Here is a 22726-nt window from a genome sequence, read left to right as displayed (position 1 = left end):
TCTAATAGCTGTGTAAATCGTAACAGATGGGCAGGGCAGCAGCATGTTTACACAACCAATGGGTCACCCTTTGCTTTCCTAAGCCTGTACCAGAAGTACAGGTAGGTGAAAGCTGCCACATGCAATTGCCATTTTGCCTTTGGTGTGTGGACTCACACTGCAAAGTCATTTCCATTGTCTCAAGTAGCCCAACATAAATCAGCAGTAGTAGGTTATTTGAGAGTATCTATTTAAAGCAAGTGCTTTAGTAATTATGGAGAATGCTTTAATGATATCCCTAGTTGATGGTCTTTTCTTTTGAATAGTTCCAGATGTCTGAGCACCATGAGCAAGAGTTAAGAAATTGGGAAAACAAAACTAAACAATCTGTGCTTTCCTTTCAGAAGAGGGTTTTGTTGTTGTTGTTGCTTGTGGGTTGGTTTTTTTTTTTCCTTTTAATGGGTTCTGTATGTTAATTTGAAGCAAATACAGGCTTATCACGCTCAATTTTTTCCTGGAGTAATTTCATAAACTCGTATTCGAATCGTGAATTTCTTACCGGTATTTGTGTTAAGTAATTCAATATGATAGGAAGAAACACCCATCTGAATCTAATTTTTCCTCTTCTGTGCTCAGTAAGTATCTGAATGCAGAACTGGAACTGAAATTTGCTTTCACCGTGGTCCAAATGCAGCCAATTTTGTCTGTTGATTTAATAGGGTTTGTAGCACTGACAGTAAGTGCAGAAGGGATCTCTGGACCTCCCTCATGAAGTCAACAGGACTTAAAGCATTCACGTCACTGGGAGCAAGAGCAAAACTGGCTTCTATGCAAGGCAGATCTTTTCCAGGCACTTGTATCTTTGAAAAAGCTTGGCCATCAGTTGAAAGCACACATGTTTTTGTAAAAGACGGTTGTGATTAACTGGCTCAATGTCTCTCTGCAGTCGGGGTGACCAGATCCTGGAGGCAGATTCAGTGAGCCTGCGTCATGCAGCATTAAGTGAAGCCTATGCCATCCTGAGCGAATGTGGTCCAGGTCCAGTCAGCTTAATCATTAGTCGGCACCCCAACCCCAAGGTGAGGAGAAAATGTGCTAGTGTGTCTGGGTGGTTTTCATCTGGCACTGCAATTTGAGTCTTGCTGTCAGGAAAGCGATGAAGAATATTGGATTTTTCTATGGCATGTGTTGTGCAAGAAGTCAGGGTTGTAATGATGCCTTCCAGTTTTGTAAGCGTAGCGATGCTGGACTGTCCCTGCTGCTTTTCACTTAGTCACCCACTGATCAAATGCATTTTTCCTGGAACTACTCGAGTGAAGTGTTCCCATCTTTCTTGGTACCAAGGACTTGGTCTCTGGACCAAATGGCAATGAAATATGGCACAAGTCCTCTTTTAAAAGTTATTTTGCAGTTATTTGTCTTTGAGTAGAATATAATTTAGAGCCAGGAATATAAATATCAACGGATTGAACTGATCAATTGTAATAAAGTAGTAGGAATACTGTTTTGAAAAAAGTTAAATCTGTCCAAAGATCAAAGTCTTCCTTCAGGAATTAAAAAGTGAGAATCTGGAATGTACTGCTACTGTGAAATCTGTGCAAGAGCAATTTGGGAATGACGTTGTGTTTACAAAGTATTTTCAGAGTATTTTCAAACAATTTTTAAAAATTGGTGGTAGAAGATAAAAGTCTTTTAACCAAGCTATAGGGAATAACAACTTCTTTTATTTCAATATTTCAAAGAATTTCGTGAGTGTATAAGACCTTCCTGTTTAAACAGGAATGAAGCTGTAAAAATATTTGCATTAGTAGGTCTAGAGAGCTCTGACTTTTAAACTCATAACTACAAATGGAGGCCTTAATAAAGCCATATCTAGGAGAACTCAGGTTTCTTGTTTTATAATTAGTTGCATATTTTCCACTAAATCAAATATACGAACAATAGGCAAATAGGGGTCTACTGCCCACAGTTTATTATCACTGCTGCAAGACCTTGTGCTGCTAAAAAGAGAGAGGCTGTGGTTCTGTTACTTAAAGGTAAGCATGGAGGAGGTAAGAATTGGGCTTGTAGCCTAAGATAACAGTATTTCTAGGGAGTCCGTATGCTGTGCTGAACCAGCCTGATGGTTCAATTTGATTGCATTATTAAAGCATACAGACTTTATGAAGAGTATAAGGAGTATGATGTAAAAACTCCATGGAGAGGAGCCTGCCCTCTCTCCCCTGTCCTTCGTTTTCTTGTGGTGGTGGCTTGAAAGCCAATGAGTGACCTAACCAGGTATCTGCTGAGAAGATGAACTGAGTTAAGCTAATTGCTTGCTATTACTTAGTAACAGAGGGAAACTATTAAGTGGCTCCTATTACTTATGGTTTTCCATAAGTAATATTTAAAATGACAACAAATCCTTTGCCAAGAAATGCTAAGAAAAGCTAAAAGTTGAGCTGCAGAGACCCTAAAGCATTTTTTCCTCCCAGGCAGTTTTGAATCTACAATTCCTCATAGCTGGATCTCTGAAAGAGTATCCATAGGGGGACCCATATTTGTCATTATGTCACTGTTACCCTTTGTCTGACAGCACTGGGGGTTCTAAAGAGGTGTGTGGGTTATTTTATTAGCTCTTTGTAATACCCCAGCCTGCAGATAGTAGTTACGAATTACCTTGTGCGTTCCAGTTTGATCTGCCTGAGGCATAGAGGATACTAAAAAAAACAAATTTGCAGAGCTTCCAGAAGTATGGATTTTTGATTAGCTTTAAACAAATTTAAAATAATAAAAAAAATAATAAATAAATGCAGTCTGCCTAGCACCTAGTTTTACTCCTGGGACATTTTGTACCCAAAGGTTTGTAGAGTACTGGAGTGTACACTTAAGGCTTGGTCCATATCCTCTAAGAACTCCCTGTGCCTCAGGAGCCCAGAAGCTTTTGGTTTACTGTAGGGTCATGCCACAGGCTGAAAACAGAGATGTATTTCTACAAAGGCTCATGTTGTTTTGGACATTTTTATACTTAATGTCTCATTTTATGACACAAAAGGTCCACAGTACATTTTGTTGCTGAATATGTTCACTTAGGTGTTTTTATGTACTTCCAAGAGAAATACCACAAAATTTTTTTTCTTCTTGTTAATCTGAGTGAATGTGGCATTTAAACTATGTTTAAACGGCTGAGTTTGCTTAGGAATCTTTCAAATCTTCACGGTTCAGAAAGATTCAAGTTTCTGGTCTCTATTTATGCTGAATTTTAATTCATGTAAAACAATGTGCATAGCAATTATTTTTGACAGAATTAACTTGCTTTCTGTTTTTAAATATATATTCCTGCAGACTAGCTGTTCCTGTTATAAAATTATGTGGAGTTTTCCAGTAATAAGAGTTAAGTGCATGGCAGTAATTCAGGACAAAATTAGCAAATACGGTAAACCAGTATTTATTCTTAAACCAGAGGAACATTAATTACCAATTACTGACTTAGAGTTTTCTTTTTAAAAGCAAGGAGAAATGAAAATTAAAAAGACAGCTAGTATCGTGGGAAGTCTGGTATTCTTTCGGTAGGTTAAGTGTAGAGTATCTTCTGTTGCTGATGTATGCTTGTACAAAGCAGTCTTTGTCTATTTTAAAGTAATATTTTCTTGATAAATCAATGTACAGCACTTAATTGAGTTAAAATTGTGCTGTAATGGCTTCATTTGATTTCTTTAAGTCTGTTGCTGTTTTATTTGTTTGCATAATGTGGCACTTGGACGTGGTTTTCATTAAGTCAGCAGGCTTCTGCCTCCTGGTTTCTGCGGGAGAGTGGCATGGAGGGAGGAGTCTGAATCAGGGGACCAGGACGTAGGAGCTGTCAACTAGGTCTTAGAATCATAGGATGGTTTGGGTTGGAAGGGACCTTAAAGACCATCTAGTTCCAACCCTCTGCCATGGGCAGGGACACCTTCCACCAGCCCAGGTTGCTCAAAGCCCCATCCAGCCTGGCCTTGACCACTGCCAGGGATGGGGCTTCCACAGCTGCTCTGGGCAGCCTGTTCCAGTGCCTCACCACCCTCACAGTAAAGAATTGTTTCCTAATACCTAATCTGAATCTGTCCTCTTTCATCCTAAAACCGTTACCTCTTGCCCTATCACTGCATGCCCTTGTAAAAAGTCCCTGTTCTTTGCTGCATCTTTAAAATAGTAGCATATCTGAAACAAACCATGTATTTGTAGTGGTAAGTGGTCAGAATTTCTTCTTCATTTCACCTACCAGTTTGATCTTTGGTCTTCCACTTCAACTTTAGGTTTCTGAGCAGGAGATGGATGAAGCAATTGCACGTACTACCCACCGAGAGAGCAAAGATGCCAGCTCCTCTCACATCACAGGTAGCAGCGTGTTCTCTCTTAATACGTGTCCTTTTCCATATGCAGGAATGTTTAAGGATATGCTCTTGGGTTGCCAAAAGGTGGTTGCTCTGTCCTCTCTTCCAAGGTGAATGAAAAGCAGAATGGCCCAGCGGGGGAGGAGCAGGAGGAATCGACTCCATCTGTGTACACTTATCCATGTAGATGGCAAAAAAAAAAAGAGAGAGAGAGAAAGTCTTGTGTCCATTTGAAAAAGTCCAGATACTATTACTGGACTATATGTTTTAACTCCATTTTAATCTTTGGGGTCATGTCAAAATGTGTGCTCTGGCATTTGTCTGATGTTTTTGAACTCCAGACTTAACACTTTCTAAAATCTTAGGGATGAAAGAAAACTCTTGGCAATGACAGTGACTGGTAAGGTGATTTTTAGACAGAAATGTTGCATTTGTAATTAGCCTCTTCATATCTGTGTCAGCTAAGACCTTTTTTGAAGTAGACCTTGCCAGTGGCTTATTTGTCTTTCAAAGTTGCACCTAGTCAGCAGCATGCTCCAGCGGGTAAGGAAGACCTGCTCATCTCTTGTTCATAGCTCTGTCCTGGTCCTGACTGGCATGGCATGTAATAATGTTCTGCCTTATCTGAGGGGCAGCTTGTGAAATGTTAAAAAAAAAAATCTCACTTTAGGAAAGCAATTCAGATAATAAGTAAGTGGGATTAAATGCGGCCAGCCCCCAGCTCAGAAGGTGAATGAGGAGCTTGTTTGGATATATGGACCACAACCTTAATTTTTGGCATCTAACTAAGCTGTGTTTAACAGGAGCTGTACAAAAAAGTCCATCTCCTAGTGTGAAGGCCAAACAAGGAGAGACCTCATCTCCCCTCAGCTGGACTATGAAACGCTTCCTGGAGCCAGCAAGCCGGGTAAAGGGATTAGATGCAATAATAACAGTCTACTTCAAATTCAGCTTTTAGTGAAGCTCTTAGTTGATCAAGGACTTCAAAACCAAACCTTTATATTCCTTCTCTGTCACATGGGCTCAATAAAAGGGTTTGTTTCTTACATCATGTTTTAAATCATGACAGCAGCAAGCTTCTGTTCGTCTGTGTGGCTACAGCCTTTGGGAGCAATGTGTGAAGCATGCCAGTGAAGGCTGTGGGTTCCCACCTCCTGCCACCTTGAAGGCACCCCTGCTTTGTTTGGGACAGAGATGAAGTTAGCAGGAGAGACCTGAGCCTCTGGGCAGAAGGCTGGGGGCTTGTTCTCTCTGTATAACCATTGCAGTGGAAAAATCTCTGGCATTCCTGGGAAAGCCAAAGCAGCTGTGCAGACTGTGTCCAGAGGTACAAACCCTTCCCTTCGCTTAGTGCAGAAGGTGTATAAAGGCAATTACACAACTGAATGGTTTCATCCCTTGTTTCTGCATTGAGCCACACTTGCATAGTAGCGGGATTTGGATTCCCTTTTTATTTATTATACTGGCTAAAACTGTATTGATGTGCAGCATTTCAGCCATCCAAGTCTGACAGTTTGCCTCTCAGTATACTGACAAAGTCCTCTGTTTTTAAAATTGGCTTTAAACTTCCTTTATTGATATGGGAATGTGAGTGGAGTTTGTGGTGCTTTGTATGCAGACAGGGGCTTTAAGCATCAATGATGGTGAGTCACCAGACACACTTCTTTCAGCAGGGATCTGTCAGCTCCGAGGCAGAGCTTTCCCAGTACTTCTCTCACGATGGTACAAGCCAGCTCCCATTTTCTGATGTTGTAACTGGCTCCTGTGACGATGAGCAGCTCCATCAGAAGAACAGAAACAGTTTGTTGGATGATGGATCACTTCTTCCTAGCAACCTGAGTAAGCGACGGAAATGTGTCTGGTCATTTGGCTAATGTGGGGAGAGTCACTGAGCACTGGTTTGCTTTATAAGAGAACTACAGTGATTCCTGTGCTGGCAAGAAATGCTGGGCAGTGTAGTGCAAGCCAATGCTGATCATCTGAAATTCTGGAAGACAGAAAGGGGTTCACAACAATGCACATAAATGCCCGTTTCCATGGTACTTTGTCCAAATTGCTGCTCTGATTATGTGAAAATTACTTCTATTTGATTGGTTTGGCCAAAACTAGTTTGACAGTGCTACAGGATTTTTTTTTTCAAATGACTGATGATCGTCTAATTGATTACATTTAAATGAAAGTGTTCATAGCTGTCTCAAATACACAATTTCAAAATGTCACATAAAGCAGTGTAAAAACAACAAATGTTAAATTTGACATCAGATTTTGCATATGCTTCTTTCTTCCCATAGTAACTGAATGAAATAGTCCGAAATTTCCTTACTGACATGCACATGATCTCAAATTCAAAGGCTATTATATTTTTTCTCCCTTTCCTATGCTTCTCAAGTATATTCTCTTTGTATACAGCTTATTTTTCTGTGGAAATTAAATAATTAATTTAGTTATCTGTGAATTAATTAATTAAATTATTTAATGTTTTGATTTAAAATTAATTATTTAAAACATGTTTGCAGTTTAAAATACCCACCAAACAAAGCAAAACAAAAAAACTTTCTACAAAATAAGATGCAGTTCTTTCTGAGAAGGTTGTGGAAAGGATTCTTGGGTTTATTAGTCTTTAATTTGAAACTGATTGTCATGTGCTTGCATCTTTGTTCAGGAAAGCATTTGTCACTCTTTTTTTGCATAGATTTAAGCAAAATGTGAAAGAAATTCAGTTGTTTAAAGTAAAATACACATGTGAATTTGCATCCCTTTCTTCTTTGGGTCATAGTCATAATTTAGAAATAAACTGAAAATGGAACCAGATTTCCATGAACTGATTTTGGGAATTACCCATAAATTGTAGTGCTATCTGCCATCCCTCTTGCTGTTTACCGTAGTTAGGTGGAGGACCTGAAAAAACTGCTTTTTTCTTTGTGAGGAAAGGTTAAACTTCCCCTGCAAGCAGAGCCACAAGTACTCTTCTACAGTCAGATGCATGATGTTAGAAATCATCTACAAATGCAATTAAAGCATAATTTTTTCCCCCTAGCTGCTAGAGAAGCAGGAGTGGCAAAAGCAAATGGCCTGGCTTCTCCAACTAGTGGGAGATCATCTGGCCTTCACAAGAAGCATGTGGAGTCTGTCCGACCCGGCATCCTCAGTGACAGCCCCAAATCTGCCCGCAGCCCCTTTCATCGACAGAGGAGGGTTGTTTTCTATGATGGTGACATTAGTGATGACGATGAAAGTTCCCACTTACAAAGAAGCCAGAGGGTCAAGACCCAGGAGGATGCTGGCATTGTCATTGCAACCTCGTCTGTAGAAATCGGTGATGAGAGCCAGGATAGTGAGTCATCCAGATACAGCAGCATGGAGACATCTTCCCCTGTCTTCAGCAACTCTGTGGAGTCTGCAGACAGCACGCTGGAGCAAATTGACTCTCCTTTTTTCCCCATCATAGCATTTGATTACTCAAGCGTGCCTGAAGTTCGTCTTGGCAGCCTGAGTTTGAAGGAGCTCCGGGAAGCACAACTCGAATGTAAGAGATCGCCAAAACTTGAGCACAGAGCAGTCACAAGAGTGAAAAGCATGATGAGCACTGAGTGCCGAAGCCTTCACAGACACAGGACAGAGGAGCATGGCTCTTATAACAAGCCAGCTACAAAGACACTCCCCCACACAAAGAAGTGTGACGCATCCGATGGGGCCAGGCAGGGCCAGGGTGAAATAGTCACTCTGGTTCGCAATGAGCACGAGTCATTCGGCCTGGATTTGGAAATCCAGGCCATGCCCTTAAAGGTTGTTGTCACAGGGCTGCGGCCAGGTGGAGCAGCAGAAATGGTAATTTTTTAATTTGGGTTGCCTTGTCGTGATTTGCTTTCAGTTTGCAGGTATGATGGTGATGATGATTTTTAATATTATTATTATTAAGCAGCAAGTGATCTGTTGCAAATAAGCGCAAGGGAGATGTTTGCTGGGCAAAACATCTCATCCTATATTGTTCTGAAGCTGCTGTTAAATTAAGTGTTTCTGATTCGGAAGCACACCCTGGCTGATTCAAGGCTAAGAAAGTCAAGAGGCAGACCTAATGAGATGGACTCATCCTCACTCGCAGTCACAGTTTTGAGGAAATACTTGCTTCCTTTTTTTTTTTTTTTTTTTTTTTTTTAATCAGGGGCAAAGACAAATTACGTAAATCTTGGTGGCAAAAATGTTCATTATTTTATATGTACATATTCCTTTGTTACACAAATCTGGTACCAGGAGGGCTTAGGTGCGGGCCAGGTTTGCCAAGGGCCATGGTAGTACCCGTAACATATTGCTCTCCTGTGTCTCATACACATATTAGGATGGATACTTGCTTCATGTGGAATTGCTGATCTAGATGCAAAAGAAAGAGGAAGGAGGATACTCTGGTGTACAAAGCTGGATGTAGCATTTTTAATCTAGTCAGTGGCTACTATGGTGAGAGGGGACATGTTGCAGAAGTTTGAATTGGGCTGAGAGCTGTGGATTTGGGATTCTGTTCCTGTTTTTTTCTCTGTTTTACAGGGCAATGTTTAGAAACGTACTTAGGCTTTTACCTTAAAAGCAAGTCCCTGTCCAGTTTAGTTATTTAAATGTATCCCGTTGGTCCAGTAGGAGATTATGACCAGGAATATAATTCATATTATATGAGGGCTATGTTCTCCATCCTCATACCGATCTCTCAGAAAAACCAGCAGCTCTTTTGACCTTCCTAGTTGAGATTGGTCATTAATTCCTTTCCTGGCAGAAGCACAGTCTGCTTTTTATTTAGGTATTGGCAAACTGACAGCAGTGGTACCTGTGCTCTGCAGTGATGTGAGATAGGGAACGTTGCTCCTAAGCCATTAATTGCTTCTCTGCAATCTTTGCCCTTGTGGCAGGGCTTCTAATGCGTATTTATAATTTCTTTGAATCTGTCATTGCATTAGGGATCAATGGGCAAGATGGCTGTAGGAGATGAGATTACCACCATCAACAGCATACCAGTCAGTAAGATGATGTACGAGGAAATTTGCTTGCTGATGCAGTGTCTTCCCACATCTGTAACACTGGAGATCCAGAAAGCAGCATCAGGTGAGAGAGTAGCTTTTCTTTCGTACCATTTATTCTGAGTACCAGTGAAGAAAATTCCCTTGAATCAGATGGGTCTGATCTGCTGCTGCCCCAGCTTCCCACATTGATCCAGATTAAAAACCCAGCACGCTGTGTCTGCATTGGTGAGCCAGGCAAAGCACTTCATCACCAAACCAGGCTTCAAAGTCCTCCCTGGCACTACAGTGAGGGGAGCAAACCTGCTCTCTGTGAAGCCGTCAAAGCTCCCTCTTACTTTATGTCCCTCTTGCCAGCATTTGCGGAGGTTTGGGTCATTACATGCAGATGAGAGCTAACTCGCCAGTGACCTTGTGCTGAAACCCATTTTACTGCTATGCCTGTTCAGTAAATATGTGACCCTTTATAATCACATCTGTCCCTCTTAAATCTGAAGTTCAAGTAATGTTTTTATGAATGAACAATGAAATAATAAGAACCTCCTTTCTTTCTCTTTCATGTGTCAGAACCCTCTAATGTGCAAAATAAAGAAGCAGAAAACCCAAGAAAACTAGGATCTTACCAAAATGTTTATTTGCATGTTTCTTACAAGAAGTTTTCTAGTTTGAGTTGAAGTATTCAGTACCTACTTAGTTTCTGCTCAGGGCTGATTTATGCTGCTACAACAATATATACATCCCCACAGACTTTACAAATTATGTGGTGTGGAAATGAGTGTTTGAAATAGAAAAGCATACTTTTCAAATTCAGGAAGAACATAATATTTTGCCTCATTCTAGCTTATGATCTTTTTTGTGTACCTATTAATACCTGGGAGCCTAAAGTGCTTCCAGATGCTTCAGTTTCAGTTGTTCTTTAAGGAATTCCTGGCTTGACAGGGTCCTGTTCTTTTTTCCTTAGATTGCTGTGGCTTTTACATACCCATGGCATTGGGATAGGGACACATTGGCACTCCTTTATCAGGCAGCCTTTCTGCTTTACTCTTCACCTTGCCCTGCCCCACTGGCAGCGAAGAGGGGTCTCTTCAGTGTATGATCCAGCACGCTGAAGCAGGGCAGTACTTCGCATTCTAGGCTGGCTGCTTCAAATTTTTTTCTGAGATGTCTTCCCCTTTGACTCCAGGAGGAATCCACACTTCTTAATGTGGGTGCCTAAGCTAAGTGGTGTGGATAATCCCACAGGTTTGTGCAAGGATTAGAGAGATGTGCTGGCAAGTTTGAATGAGCAGGAAAGGATCCTGACTCATGTGAATACACTGCTCCTTCTCCATGCACTCTCTGGGCCTCATCCGGTAGTAACTGGCCTCTGGAAGGCACCTTGAATGGGGGTGCATGTCCCAGAAGCAGTGTATAAAGGTGCAAGCAGATGCTTAGGGTGAAGTGCTGAAAACGAAAGAGCTGGAGAAATGGGTGAACAGGATATCAGTGCAGCAGTGACAAGGCGCCCAAGAGTGGGTTAAACATGTGTCGGAAGCCAAGAGAGGTCTGTGCCAGAAATCCTGTAAAGCCCATATGTTTAATGCGTGTATAATGTTACTCGTGCGTGTCACATTAAACACCTGCAGAAGTGCCAAGAGGATCAGAGTCAAGTTATTTATGCACAGCTTGTCACTGTGTTGTCTGTTCACCTTTGTTCACTATGGCAGGGTTTTGTGTACTCTCTGCAATCTATTGGAGACATCTTCGATCAAACAATTAATGAGAAGTGGTACTGCTCAGCCTGACTTACTGCACACTGGCAATTTGGTAGTTGGCTGCTTGACTGCTGAAATTTCCAAGATGAGAATTAAACAGATCATGACTACTCACCTTGGATAAGTGGATTGCTCCCTCCTGTGTGCTACTGAAATACACAGGGTTATGATTAATTTGAGTTGCTGTAAACATTGTTACAGACGAGGAGGAGTGCAGAGCAAAAGGAAAACATGTAGTATGACTATGTGGGTGTTTATTTTTATAATAAAACCTGGTGTTTTGTATATCACTTCCTGCATCTGACAGGATTTTACCTTTTTTTCTTTATTATTTTTATCATGATGCAGCTGTCAGCAGATTTACAAACCTCATCCTGTCTCCAGGGGTAGACAGTCAAAATCAGGCCAATGTCAACAGCATCCTTGCAACTGAAGAACCACCAAGTGCTGGGAAGCGAGAGGGAGCAGCGGGTTTGCAAAATGCTGGTGTCGTCTGTGCGGTGGAGAGGACAACACTGCCACCTGATGCCACGACCAAAGATGTGCACAGAGGTCCAATGAAAAGCGGCGGTACCGAGGACTGCTCTGCCATCCCCATCACTGACATCGATGACTTGCTCAGCCAAATGGGACCTCCCGAGAGCAGGGCTTCACGCACCCCGTCGAGAGCGGAAAGCCCCCTCCGAGATGAGTACACCACAATGTGCTGCTGTGGGACTGACGAAGGCTGTCCTGGTTCTGAGCCACAAGCAGCCAAGGAGGAGCTGCTGGAAAAAACTGTGAATTGTGGAGCTAATGCACAAGGGGTTTTGGGGCTGTCTGTGTTGGACTCCATTAACACAGGCAAACTTTTTACTGTGAATAAAAACTCTTTAAATAACTATTCTAGGAATTTTAGCAGCTTAAATGAGGATGAGTTGCCTGCAGCAAACTCTCTGGAAGGTAAGAGAAGTGACCCATTTCCAAAGTCTATGTATGGGGCTGCGGAGGATTCTCACTCTGACGCAGAGTCTCTCACAGAAACCTTTGATAGTTCTAACGAGGTGTTGCTTGGGCTGTGCGCTGCTGCAGGTGCCCCTGCAGCCCGTACTGTAATGGAGTCAGATGAGGAACAAATTGAGATTTGTTGCATGAACGATGAGCCGCAAAAGCGCACACAGGAGCAGCATCTCACATCCGCAACAAACTCATCCTCTCCGTCCCTGCTGCACCTTCACAGTGGCAACATTTTGCAAACTGAGGACTGTGCCATGTGTGGGTCACTGGAGACAAGCATCAACAAACTAGGCTTGGAAGATCACGGCGGTCCCACTCCAGCTCCCTCACAGTGTTCAGATGTGTCCTCTGCATCCTTGTGTTCTCCTTCCTCAGTTGTCCTGCCAGAAAAAGACATCCTAAGGAATTCAGTCAGTATACCTGAAGTTTACTCTTTCTGTAACAATGGTGCCTTAAGTACAGAAGAACAGATGGGTTTGGGGAGCAGTAACAGACATATGAAGTGCTGTGAGTCCATTGAGGAGGAAGGGTCTCTGCGCTGCAAAAAGATAAGCTTTTGCTCTGCTCGGAATGTTGGTGGCTTGGAGAGCAACTTGCTTGAGAAAGATCAGGATGAGCAGAGATCCAAATCTGAAAGTGAAACGGCAGTTGAGGACTGTGACCGTGCTGTTACAGTGAAGAAAGAAACCAACAGTTTGTCCAACTTGTCTAAAACAGACAGCAATCACGTGAATGCATTGTCATCAAGAGCAATATCACTCAGGTCTCCCTTTCCTGCTAGATCTAAAGATCCAAAGGCTAATACAACTCATGACTTGCCAGGGAAAAATGAGAAAATTAACTCTGTGACTTCAGGAAGGACTCCAAATGGGAAAGTCCAAAGCTCAGGCACAAATCACTGCAAAGGCACTGCAGTACCGCACAGCCCATCCTCTCAGAAAAAATCCTGTCAGGAGTCTAAGGGAATGACACACAAAAGTATAATGGACACCCTTTTAAATAATCAGAAGGCCAAAGCAGGACCAAAGCTAAAAGGGTTCACCATCAAAAGCAAAGCAAAGGCAAATTCAGATTCTTCTGGCACTAATCCTACCAAAGTCAGTGGGGCTGATCAGAAAAGGGCTTCTGTTTCTCCACAGCTGTCCCCCAAACTCCTGGGAAAGAAAACACCATTGTCGCGCAGTTCACCTACAAACCCTGATGCTGGCAAGAGCATTTCAGCAGCCTCAAGGACTCTGAAGTCAGAGCTAGAAAATAAACCACCTATGGTCATACCTGAAGATTCACTTTTGCCTCTCTTGAATGGGACCGGCAGCCCAACAGCAAGCAGTGACGTGCAATGTGGCTGTGGAGACTTGCAGCAGGCATGGGGAAAGCCAAAAGAAACACAAGTTTCTGTGCAGCTTGCAGTGTGTCATGATAAGGTGGATGATTTCAGAGCCAGAGACAGTCAGTCCAAAGTCACTTCATCTCCTCAGGGGATACCAAAAGCTGAATATGTGAAAGGGCAGATTGAGAACCCTGGAACAGGCCTGAATAGAATCAAGAGCATGTATAGTGCAGATGACCTTAGGCAATTAGATCTGCAAAAGGTGCAACCATCTGCTGGTGGCTCTTCATTGAGGTCCCGCTCAGTTCAGCAGGAGCAGCTGGAAGGGAAGGAGATCCAGCGCACTTTCATTGAGGTGAAGCTTTCCTCATCATCATCCTCTTCCTCCTCCTCCTCTACCTCTTCCTCACCAGCATCGTTTTTGCAGCTGCCATTGCTGGAGAAAGCAGAAGAGGTGAACGCAGAAGCACCTCAGCTGACGGATGAGATGGGGACCATGCAATATTTCTCAAAAGCAGATACTGTTGGAGATAGAAACCTCTATGGTTTGTCAAAACCTGTGACAAGAACTTACTCGATGCCGGCCCAGTTATCAGGTCACTTGAGGGAAGATTGCCATGCTACTACAGAGGTTCATCCTGTGCAAGGCCCCCAGGGCCATGCTGCGGAGGAGAAATACCCGCAGGCAGAGATGGGGACGTTAAATATGGTTCATATGAATCTGCCAAATGGCCAGAGTGGCAAGGAGCAGGCACATGCCTCCAAAAGCACCCAGAGGGTCCATGACGTGTCTCACTCAGCCAGTGACACTAGCTACCCTACCGCCGATAAGCTGAGGAGCTGCAGGAGGAATTACTACTACTATGAGCTGAACTGGCCACATGAACCTGTCTCATCCTTCTCTGTCAAACAGAGGATCAAATCCTTTGAAAACCTGGCAAATTTTGACCGGCCTGTTGTGAAGGCCATCGATATACACTCAGCTGTGAGGTCCCCCCTCACCAGGAGGTCCTGTGGTGGGATGCCCACCGCAACCAGCCCTGCCGAGATGCCACGGGCCTTGCGGCGCAGCTTGAGCTCCTACGGCGGCAGCCCGAGCCCGGCCAATATGTCTGCCATGGCCAAGTCTCCCACCGGCACAGAGCCCGTGTGTGTGGCGGAGGGCGGCAAGGGGGAAGGAAAGCCCCAGAGGAGCGCGGAGGGCAGCGCTGGGGCGGACACGGGCGCCTTTCCCCCCTCGGCCTCGCAGGCACGCCGCAGCCGGGGCCTGGGGCGGCCACCACTGTCCCGCTCCAGGCTGCGGGAGCTGAGGGCCCTCAGCATGCCCGACCTGGACAAGCTGTGCGGAGAGGGCTTCTCGGGGCCGCTGCAGCCCGCCTGCTTCAAGACAGAGCTGGAAATCACCCCCCGCAGAGCCCTTGGCACGCCTGCCCGGAGTGATGCAGCCCCGCTAGCCCACTGCGGCCCCGCTGCCGCAGCTGGGGTGGGGACGGGTGCTGGCAGCCCTCGGGACAGCGGTTCGGGGACGCCAGGGTCTGCCTCGGATGATGACGTGCCCCATGGCAGCTCTCCACGTGGGGAATGCTCAGAAAACAGCTGGTCCATCAGGTTGGTGTCAGCTTTGCTACCGCTGTTCTGGTCCCCACAAGCCCCTCCTGAGGCGAAGTTGCCCCAAGGCGCGTTTCAGCGTTGGCCCCAGCCCCTGTTCCCCTGAGGACCTGGGGTGCTGTTCACGCTCTCCATCGCTCGGGAGCTGCTGTGCTGCTGCCTGGTGGCAGCTTGTTCAAGTACAGGGTGAAACACTTCATCCAGGCCAGGCTGGACCCCTTTTCTGTGTCCCCTCTAGCTGGTTTTGGTCAGGTTTTGGCCATGTCACAGGACACCACAGCCCCTGTGGAGGGGACGCCACGCAGCGCTGGCTGCCAGCACAGCCTGCGGTGACAAACGAGCTTGTTGTCCTGCTAGAAGCAGTCTCCAGATGTAGCTGTCATCTTGTTTTTGTTAATGTCTGTTGCTAAAACCGTAAGGGAAGGACAAGGGGAACAGAACGGGGATTGAGTTTCAAACTTATTCCTAAATTGTCTTCTCTGCCTCTTCCCATTCTCCCAACATACACCATTTCTTACCTGTTTTCACGATTCCTGCTTGTTAATGGGTTGGCCTTTCATCCTTTACCCTAATGCAACCTGCACTGTATACCTGAAATGTATCTCTGCATGGTCTAGAAATACAAAGCTGTCTTACTTTTTTCTGTTCATTTTAGCTTGGATCAGCTGCTCATCTCAAGCCTGGACCAGCAAAAAATGCAATCTGTTTTGTCAGCAGTAGTACCAAAATGTGACATTGCTGCTATGCTCCAAGAAGTCAAAGCACAAGTAAAGGTAAAAACAAGAAGAAAAAACCTGGATTATTGGTGGTATTTTTAAGGGTTTTCTTAATGGCAGATAAAATATCTTCTAGTTTCAGAGCCACTCCAGTAGTCCTGTGGTACATTACAGTTGATGGTAGTTTTACTAATGCTGGTTTTTGAATGCCTGCTATAAACCCATAATAAATTTAAATGGCTTTTGTATAAGAAAGAATATTGTTTGCCCGGTGCAAAACCAGTTTTGAGCCACAATAAATAGGCCTATTTTATGTGGGAAAGTATGCCTCCGTTTGAGTCATTATTACAGCTGAGAAACTACTGGGTTTGTCAATAATTGCACATCAGAATTTAACTTTCCACCAACCACTTGCATCAGAGTCACATTCCCCACCATGCAAAGGAAAATGTGGTCCTCCTTGTGCTTGGAAGCACCCACCTTTTGCTTGAAGCTCCGACCACAGAAATTTAATTTATTTGGTTTAATGCTGAACTGCTGGTGGCTTGCAACACAAGAAAGCAGCTGCCGAAGCGTTTGTAAGAGACTACCGTGACCTTTTTGTTCTCTTCTGTGGAAACTGGTTATTGCGTTAAGATAACCTGCTTCATTATCTATGTATTTCAAGAAAGTCTCCAAAGTGAAATGATTGCCAGAACGTTACTTCCCTGTTTGCAGTGTTTGTGTTTGTGGGATACATCCACATCCTTTTTAAATCAGAGCAAAAGTTGATAAAATAATGACAGAACTGGAGGGGAAACTGCCATCTGGTCTGCATAACTGCTGGCTGAGCCACATTTAGAGTGTTACTGAGTCTTATTCACAAAGGTTGCTATGTCAAATGTGGAACAGGCTGGGGTGGGGATCAGGACCTCTCTAAAATACCCAGCTTTACCTCCTTCCAGAGACAGCATAGCTAAGGCTTGCAAATCTCAAGAGCTTGGTGAGCCAAGAGGTTTACTGATAAAACTAGTACTGGATTGTGCTTCTGGCCAAAGGTAATTAAGTGTTCTTTAAAGTATTTTGCATGGGGTCTTGGAGAGATTATTTATTTATGCCACTTTTCAAAGTCAGAGAACTCAAATATTTATAAAGCTGAATGCTTTTTGGAATGCACTCCTTGTCTGCATAGTTTCTTATCCATATTTAAGCCCAGTATGGCATGTATGCTGGAAAATTTTATGCTAGTCAAGTGCTGGATTTAAGTGTACAATGGGACAGTTCTTCATAGTTAGGCAATTGCTGAAAAATGAGATGGCCTGACTGAGAGCTTCCCCAGGAAGAGTTTGTCATCGTCTTTCACTCTGAACAGTGCTGAATTTACTGATAGCATTTTAAAAGTGCTACTAATATGTAAAAAATAAATATAAAAGCATTTTATTGCTTAAATCTCTGTGACTGATGATCTTTGGGTAACAGGCTGAACAGATGATCACTGGAGACCTTGTGTGCCCACTCTGTGGCCAAGTAAAGCAACTAGCATCCATAGCCAGGTATCTGTGCCTCATAGCACACATGCTGGCTGAGGACAGCATTGAGAGCTGGGGAAGGAGGAAGTGCACAGCCTTGGCAATGGGAAGCCAGGGTTCAGACTATGCTGATGACTGACCTAGGATGTGTGGTCCTCACGCAGTCCTCTAACATCTGAGCCTTGGATTCTGATTTTTTTTCCTTCCCCAGTGTATGCAAATTAAGTTGTGTTAGCAAAGGTTGAAAAGAACCTGAACTCTTAAACAAAAAGGGTTGCTGTAGTACTTAATAGTCAAACGTGCATGTATGCTTCCATTACCCTCCCTGCACTTCGAAAGGGGCTAGCCTAGATGCTTAACTAGGTTTATTATTTCTAGCCTAATGTAAAGCTGTTCTCACTTCAGCGCAGGTAAGAAGGGTCTTAACATCTACAAAAGACCATAAACCAAGACATTCAGACCTGACTGCCCTTCTCTCCTCAAGCACTGACGGATCAGTGACGTGGAACAGGGTGGCATCTGTTTCATCAGACATTGGCTCTATGCATTGCAGGGATGCCTGAAAATTTTCCAGGGCCAGTATTTGGCAAAAACAGTACATAGTGAGACCAAAAGTCTGATTGTTTTTTCACCAAAAATCAATAATAACCTGTGGTTTCCTGTGGCTTTTGAAAAAAATTAAAAGGCAAATGCTGAGTTAAAATGTTGAGTTTAGTGAACTAAATATGTCATTTAATGCTAAATAGATTAAGAGGTTGGTTTCTAATTATGTGCCATTAATTTTAGTGTTGGCAGTTTCTGGAAATGACTGATGCTGAACAGGATCCCAGGGAAAAGCTGAGACCTGCTTTCTACTCCCTACTTCTGATTCTTTGCCCCACAGGCAGTTACTGTCCCCTCGCTCCACCAAATGCCTACTTATAGTCCCCCTTACACCACAAAACATAGTGTCTGTAACAGTGTCTGGTTTTGTCCTAATAACCATTCAGAAGAGAGCACCAGACTCACTGGATGGGACTGCTGCTGTCATGGCAAATTCTGTATTTTGGCAGAAGGCCATCACTTCGAAGAAACCAGCTTTACACCTTTACTCTGGTCTGGAGCCAAGTTCAGCCCTGGTGCAGACCTGCACAGTCCCTTTCCTGTGCTAGATGCTCCTATCTACACTACAGTACAGCTTTGTCCTGTTTGGATCACTAACAGGCTCCTTACTTTCACCTCCCAAGTGAAAAAGTTTCTCCTGCTGTCCCATCTAGCCTTCCCAAGCTTCAGTTTGCAGCCACTTCCCCTTGCAAGATTGTCTAGCACTGCTGAGAAGAGGTTGATGCAACTGCCCTGCATTACGTCTCTGTTACTGCCTTTCAAGGGCAAGGAGAAACAGGATAACAAATGTGTTAGTAATTCCCCAGAAAGTACAGTGCATGATCCAGAAAGGTATATGGGAACTATTGAGTTTTGACTTCAAAATGTCAAGCAGTGCCAAGTTGTTAACAGCCTGTGAAAACTAGTCTGTCCAAGGTTTAATACCCTTCCACTATCCTAATTTTGACTTTGCTTTCCAGACTTGAACTGACCAAAGAAACCTTTGCTGTCAGGTACCTGAGTTCTTCCATATGGCTGCTACTCATCTGTAGCGCGAGCAGAAATGCATTTAATGTCTCTGTTTCAATTCCTTGAGTTGCTTTTTTTCACTTGCCATAATCTAAGGGTACTAGGAATTTGTTATTTGTGTAGTTACTTGGTCTTGATCTTTGGTTTTGTTTTTCTTCTCCTTTCCCTTCTCCTTCCCCTCCATCTCCATTTTTTTGCTAGAGCAAGGAAGACACATACTTTGTAGTCTTGCACAAAGAAGAAGGAGGTGGCCTGGGGTTTAGTGTTGCTGGAGGAATAGATCTGGAACAGAAATCAGTCACAGTAAGTGATGGCTGCAGACATTTTGTTGCAAAGCTCACTTCAAGGCAGGCTGGTGATTAGGTCAGGTGCTCATTTATCAAGGCTTACTACAAGTCATTCGTAGTCATAAAACAGTGTTTCTCAGAGGTGGCTGCATACCATCTGCTACTGAAATCACGGCGTTTGGGAAGTGTAATTTTTAGTATTGGAGATGGATGCCAGTTATGTCTTTGGTCTTGAAAAGTCTAACTGGATGGAATCAGCTCGATCTAAATCCTATCCATGTAAACAGATTTCTGCATGCAGTTGCAGTGCATGCAGGCTTTTAGGGAAGATTTTCATTCCCAGCCCTTGAAAGTGAGCTCTGCACAGCAAGTTTTTTTAAAGTTTTTGCAAATCCTGAAACTGTTTCAGACCTCAGCAAATGTTCTGGATTTCATGTCACAAATTTGTTTTGGTGTTATCAAGACCTGTGGATGGTCAGTAAATGAGGGTGGTTGTTCTGTTTGTTGGTGTTTTTTTAAGTCTTCTACACCATTCTGAATCAAAGGTATTGTGTACCATTACATGATGTTGGTGTGTAAAAAGTGATACCGATCAATTTATATACTGTTCAAAAGAGACCAGTGAGACAGAAAAAGCCAAGACAACTGGTGTCCTGTGTGACTATTTTCTTACACAAGATATGCATTTAAATTCTGTCCTGAGAGAGCGAGATCCATTAAGTGCTGCGATTAGAAGGGTATGTCCTCAGTCTTTGGGGCCTGCAGCAGCCCTTGCAGAAATCTTCTGTTTTTTGCACTTAGACAAGACCAATAGAAGTAGATATATTTTGCATTAAGTAGTCACTGAGTTAGAACATGCTCACAGTCTAGTGAATGGACTCTGCGTCTCTTGCTACAAAACTTGTGTTCCCTGCTTCTGGTCCAAAGACTCACAGTGGCAGCTGTGAGCAAGAGGAAGGCTCAACAGTGTCCCACCCCAGAGAGCTCCTCACCTAAAGACTGGGACACTACCTAAAAATACAGCTTCTTGTGCTGAGTAGCTGATGAAGTCTTTCTCCTGGATGCCATTAACTATGAAACCAAAAGAGTATCAGCTCCTACTCTTTCCAGATCCTCTTTGTTCAGTGTGTGTAAAGCATGCTTCTCAGGTGGGTAATATGTTAATGTCCTCGACCTACTGGGATTCTGGGTCCCAGCTGGATTTAGGGTTGCCACTGGGTGCTGAGCTGCTTAATGGGCTGTTGTGCTCGCACTTGGGTGTAGAAATAGAAATACCTTGTGAGCTTCAAGGTAGTGAGGAGCAAAGCATGTTGAGGGAAGGCCACAGATGTTTTGGACATGACCCCTGTATTCCACTTACCTCTTGCATTTGAGTGCCTACATCTGTTATTGAGGCTGTTGCTCAGCTTTGAATGCCTGCTTAGACTGGCTGGAAATTTATCTCCTTGGATCTGTAGGGCTGTGCAGGTGTCCTCAGTGTGGCCCTGCAGTGAGGGAACAGGAACCAAAAGGCTACTGATTTCTTGCTGTTGGTCTGGGTATTAAGATAAGTTCCTAGAAAAAATGCCATGCAGAACTGTGTCTGCGGATCTGCTGTCTTGAAACTTTCCCAGCGGACCTAGAATTGCGTGCATGGGAGACTATATTCTAGCTGCTGAAAGTACAGTACCTGACAGGCAAGTCTTTAAATACCAGATCTTCCATCCTTTAGTCAGTTCCTTTCTGTAAATAACACACTTCACACAACCTGCACGTGGTGGAGTTTACTCAAAGTTTAATCCACTCTGAATAGAGTATTTTTTTTCCTCTAGAAAAAATGCATTTCAAACCACTAAATCATCCCTTTGCATGTATTTGCATATTTGATCAGCCAAATTGAGATGGACAATTAAATACTTGTACAGCTGCACAAAGTCAGAGCCTTTCCAGGTGCAGATGCTGTGCACCACTTAGAAGGGTGCATTTGAAAACTGGACAGGGTGCATGTCCCAGTCAGTGGGAATTTGGGGAGCGCGCGTCGCACACCGCAATGTTGTCCTTGGTGTTCGCTGTAGCATGGATGTGGATTTAACCTGTGTGTCACTTGAGGTATGTTAGCCGAGGACCTTTGAGGAGTTCAGTGAAAGCATAAGTGATTTGTGATGTTATTCTCAGCTGGTTTTAGTTGCCTTTGGCTTAGAAATGACCATGCAGTAATAGCATCTTTTCCTGTGCTTTCCCCCCTATCCCTAACTGCATTTCTCTTCCAGTCACTTAGACCTTAGTATTGGTGTATAAGGGTGTTCGTTGGCACAAATGTTGCGTGCTTGATATCCCGGCAGTGGGCACTGATGGCAAACTTTGGTAGGGTCTCCGTGTTTGCCTTGGCCTGTAGAGCACTACGTGTGGTCGTGAGATTAAAGCATCCTTTAAGTTAAAATCTTTCTTGTAGGTCCACAGAGTGTTTTCAAAGGGAGTGGCATCTCAAGAAGGGACTATACATCGAGGAGATCTTGTTCTGTCAATCAATGGCAAGTCTCTTGCGAGCTCAGTCCATGGGGATGTCCTGAATACCCTTCATCAGGCAAGACTATACAAATATGCGGTCATTGTCATCCAGAAGGAAAAAGACAAAGCAAACAGTTCCTCCAGACTTGAGATACCAGCTACTGGCAGAAAATGTGTGGGGTCTGGAAAGGATGTTTCCATGGAAATAGGAACAGGTATGATTTTTTGTCCAAGTTGGAAGGATTCCCTTGCAAAGCAGACTGAAGGGAAAAATGTCCATGTGTTTTAGATTAAAAGCATCTGTGTCTTATGTGATGGAAGGGAGTAAATGAAATTACCTTTAAATTTTATTTGTTCTCTTTGGAGCCTAAATGGAGTTTGGTTTTGAATGGTTTTGGGTTTTTTGGGTTTTTTTTTTTAAATATCATAACTAGGCAGAAACTTAGAAGGACATTTAGGGCCTAACCCAGTTAGGGCCTAATCGCTACTGAAGTTACTGATTCCACATACTCTTCCAATCCAGGGTAAACTCCTTTCAAGAAATAACGGTAGTCAGTGCAAGAAAGCAACCAACCAACCTGCCTGCCCCCCCTTCCCCACCCCCCCCAAGAAAAAAAATAATCAAGGAAAACCCCAAGCACTGCAGTTTGTTATGCATAGGCACTGAACTTGCTCTTTGTAATAGCAGATTTCATACTGTTTCTACTAAAAACACAGAAAAAACGATTTTGATATTAGAGTAAATGGAGCTAAGCCAAATCAGTCAGCCATCCCATAGGAAACTAGCGATAAACAGTTTAAGTGGAAATGTATCAGTGTAATAGGAAGTTCCTCTTTGAGAACAAGACAGCATTTCCATGTGAAGGCTGCACTTGGTGTTACAAACAGATCTCTCGATTTTTGTGTATAATTAAGACACAAAACCCTTTAGTATTTGTCCATATGTTGCTGCTTTGAGACCAGGGGATGATCTGCTTCAGCCTTGCGCTGCTGCAGTGTCACTGGGAGTGGGCAGTGGTGACAGCTTATTGCTGAGAGATATGGTGATGTGGCTTTCCCTGCCTTCCAGGGCAATACCAGGCACTCAACTCAGAC

The 22726-nt window shown here is 43.6% G+C and overlaps 1 protein-coding gene across 2 annotated transcripts in view; it reads left to right on the top strand.

Annotated features, from left to right (window-relative positions):
* The window catches only part of PDZD2 (PDZ domain containing 2), a 193510-nt gene that overhangs the window by 112639 nt on the left and 58145 nt on the right, over nucleotides 1-22726 (top strand). The window contains exons 13-22 of one of the 2 annotated variants that reach the window (XM_080372582.1): nucleotides 926-1058; nucleotides 4254-4335; nucleotides 5135-5238; nucleotides 6005-6170; nucleotides 7369-8159; nucleotides 9275-9419; nucleotides 11437-15022; nucleotides 15678-15795; nucleotides 19059-19160; nucleotides 21576-21846. In XM_080372582.1, the coding sequence (XP_080228708.1) occupies nucleotides 926-1058; nucleotides 4254-4335; nucleotides 5135-5238; nucleotides 6005-6170; nucleotides 7369-8159; nucleotides 9275-9419; nucleotides 11437-15022; nucleotides 15678-15795; nucleotides 19059-19160; nucleotides 21576-21846 (5498 nt within the window). Of the gene's footprint in view, nucleotides 1-925; nucleotides 1059-4253; nucleotides 4336-5134; nucleotides 5239-6001; nucleotides 6171-7368; nucleotides 8160-9274; nucleotides 9420-11436; nucleotides 15023-15677; nucleotides 15796-19058; nucleotides 19161-21575; nucleotides 21847-22726 lie in introns of both variants that reach the window. The other variant, XM_080372583.1, reaches the window with a different exon arrangement.

This window comes from Falco punctatus (genome assembly GCF_963210335.1).
Source record: "Falco punctatus genome assembly, chromosome: Z".
In the NCBI taxonomy this organism is placed as follows: domain Eukaryota; kingdom Metazoa; phylum Chordata; class Aves; order Falconiformes; family Falconidae; genus Falco; species Falco punctatus.
This window is presented reverse-complemented; position numbering and strand designations above follow the sequence as displayed.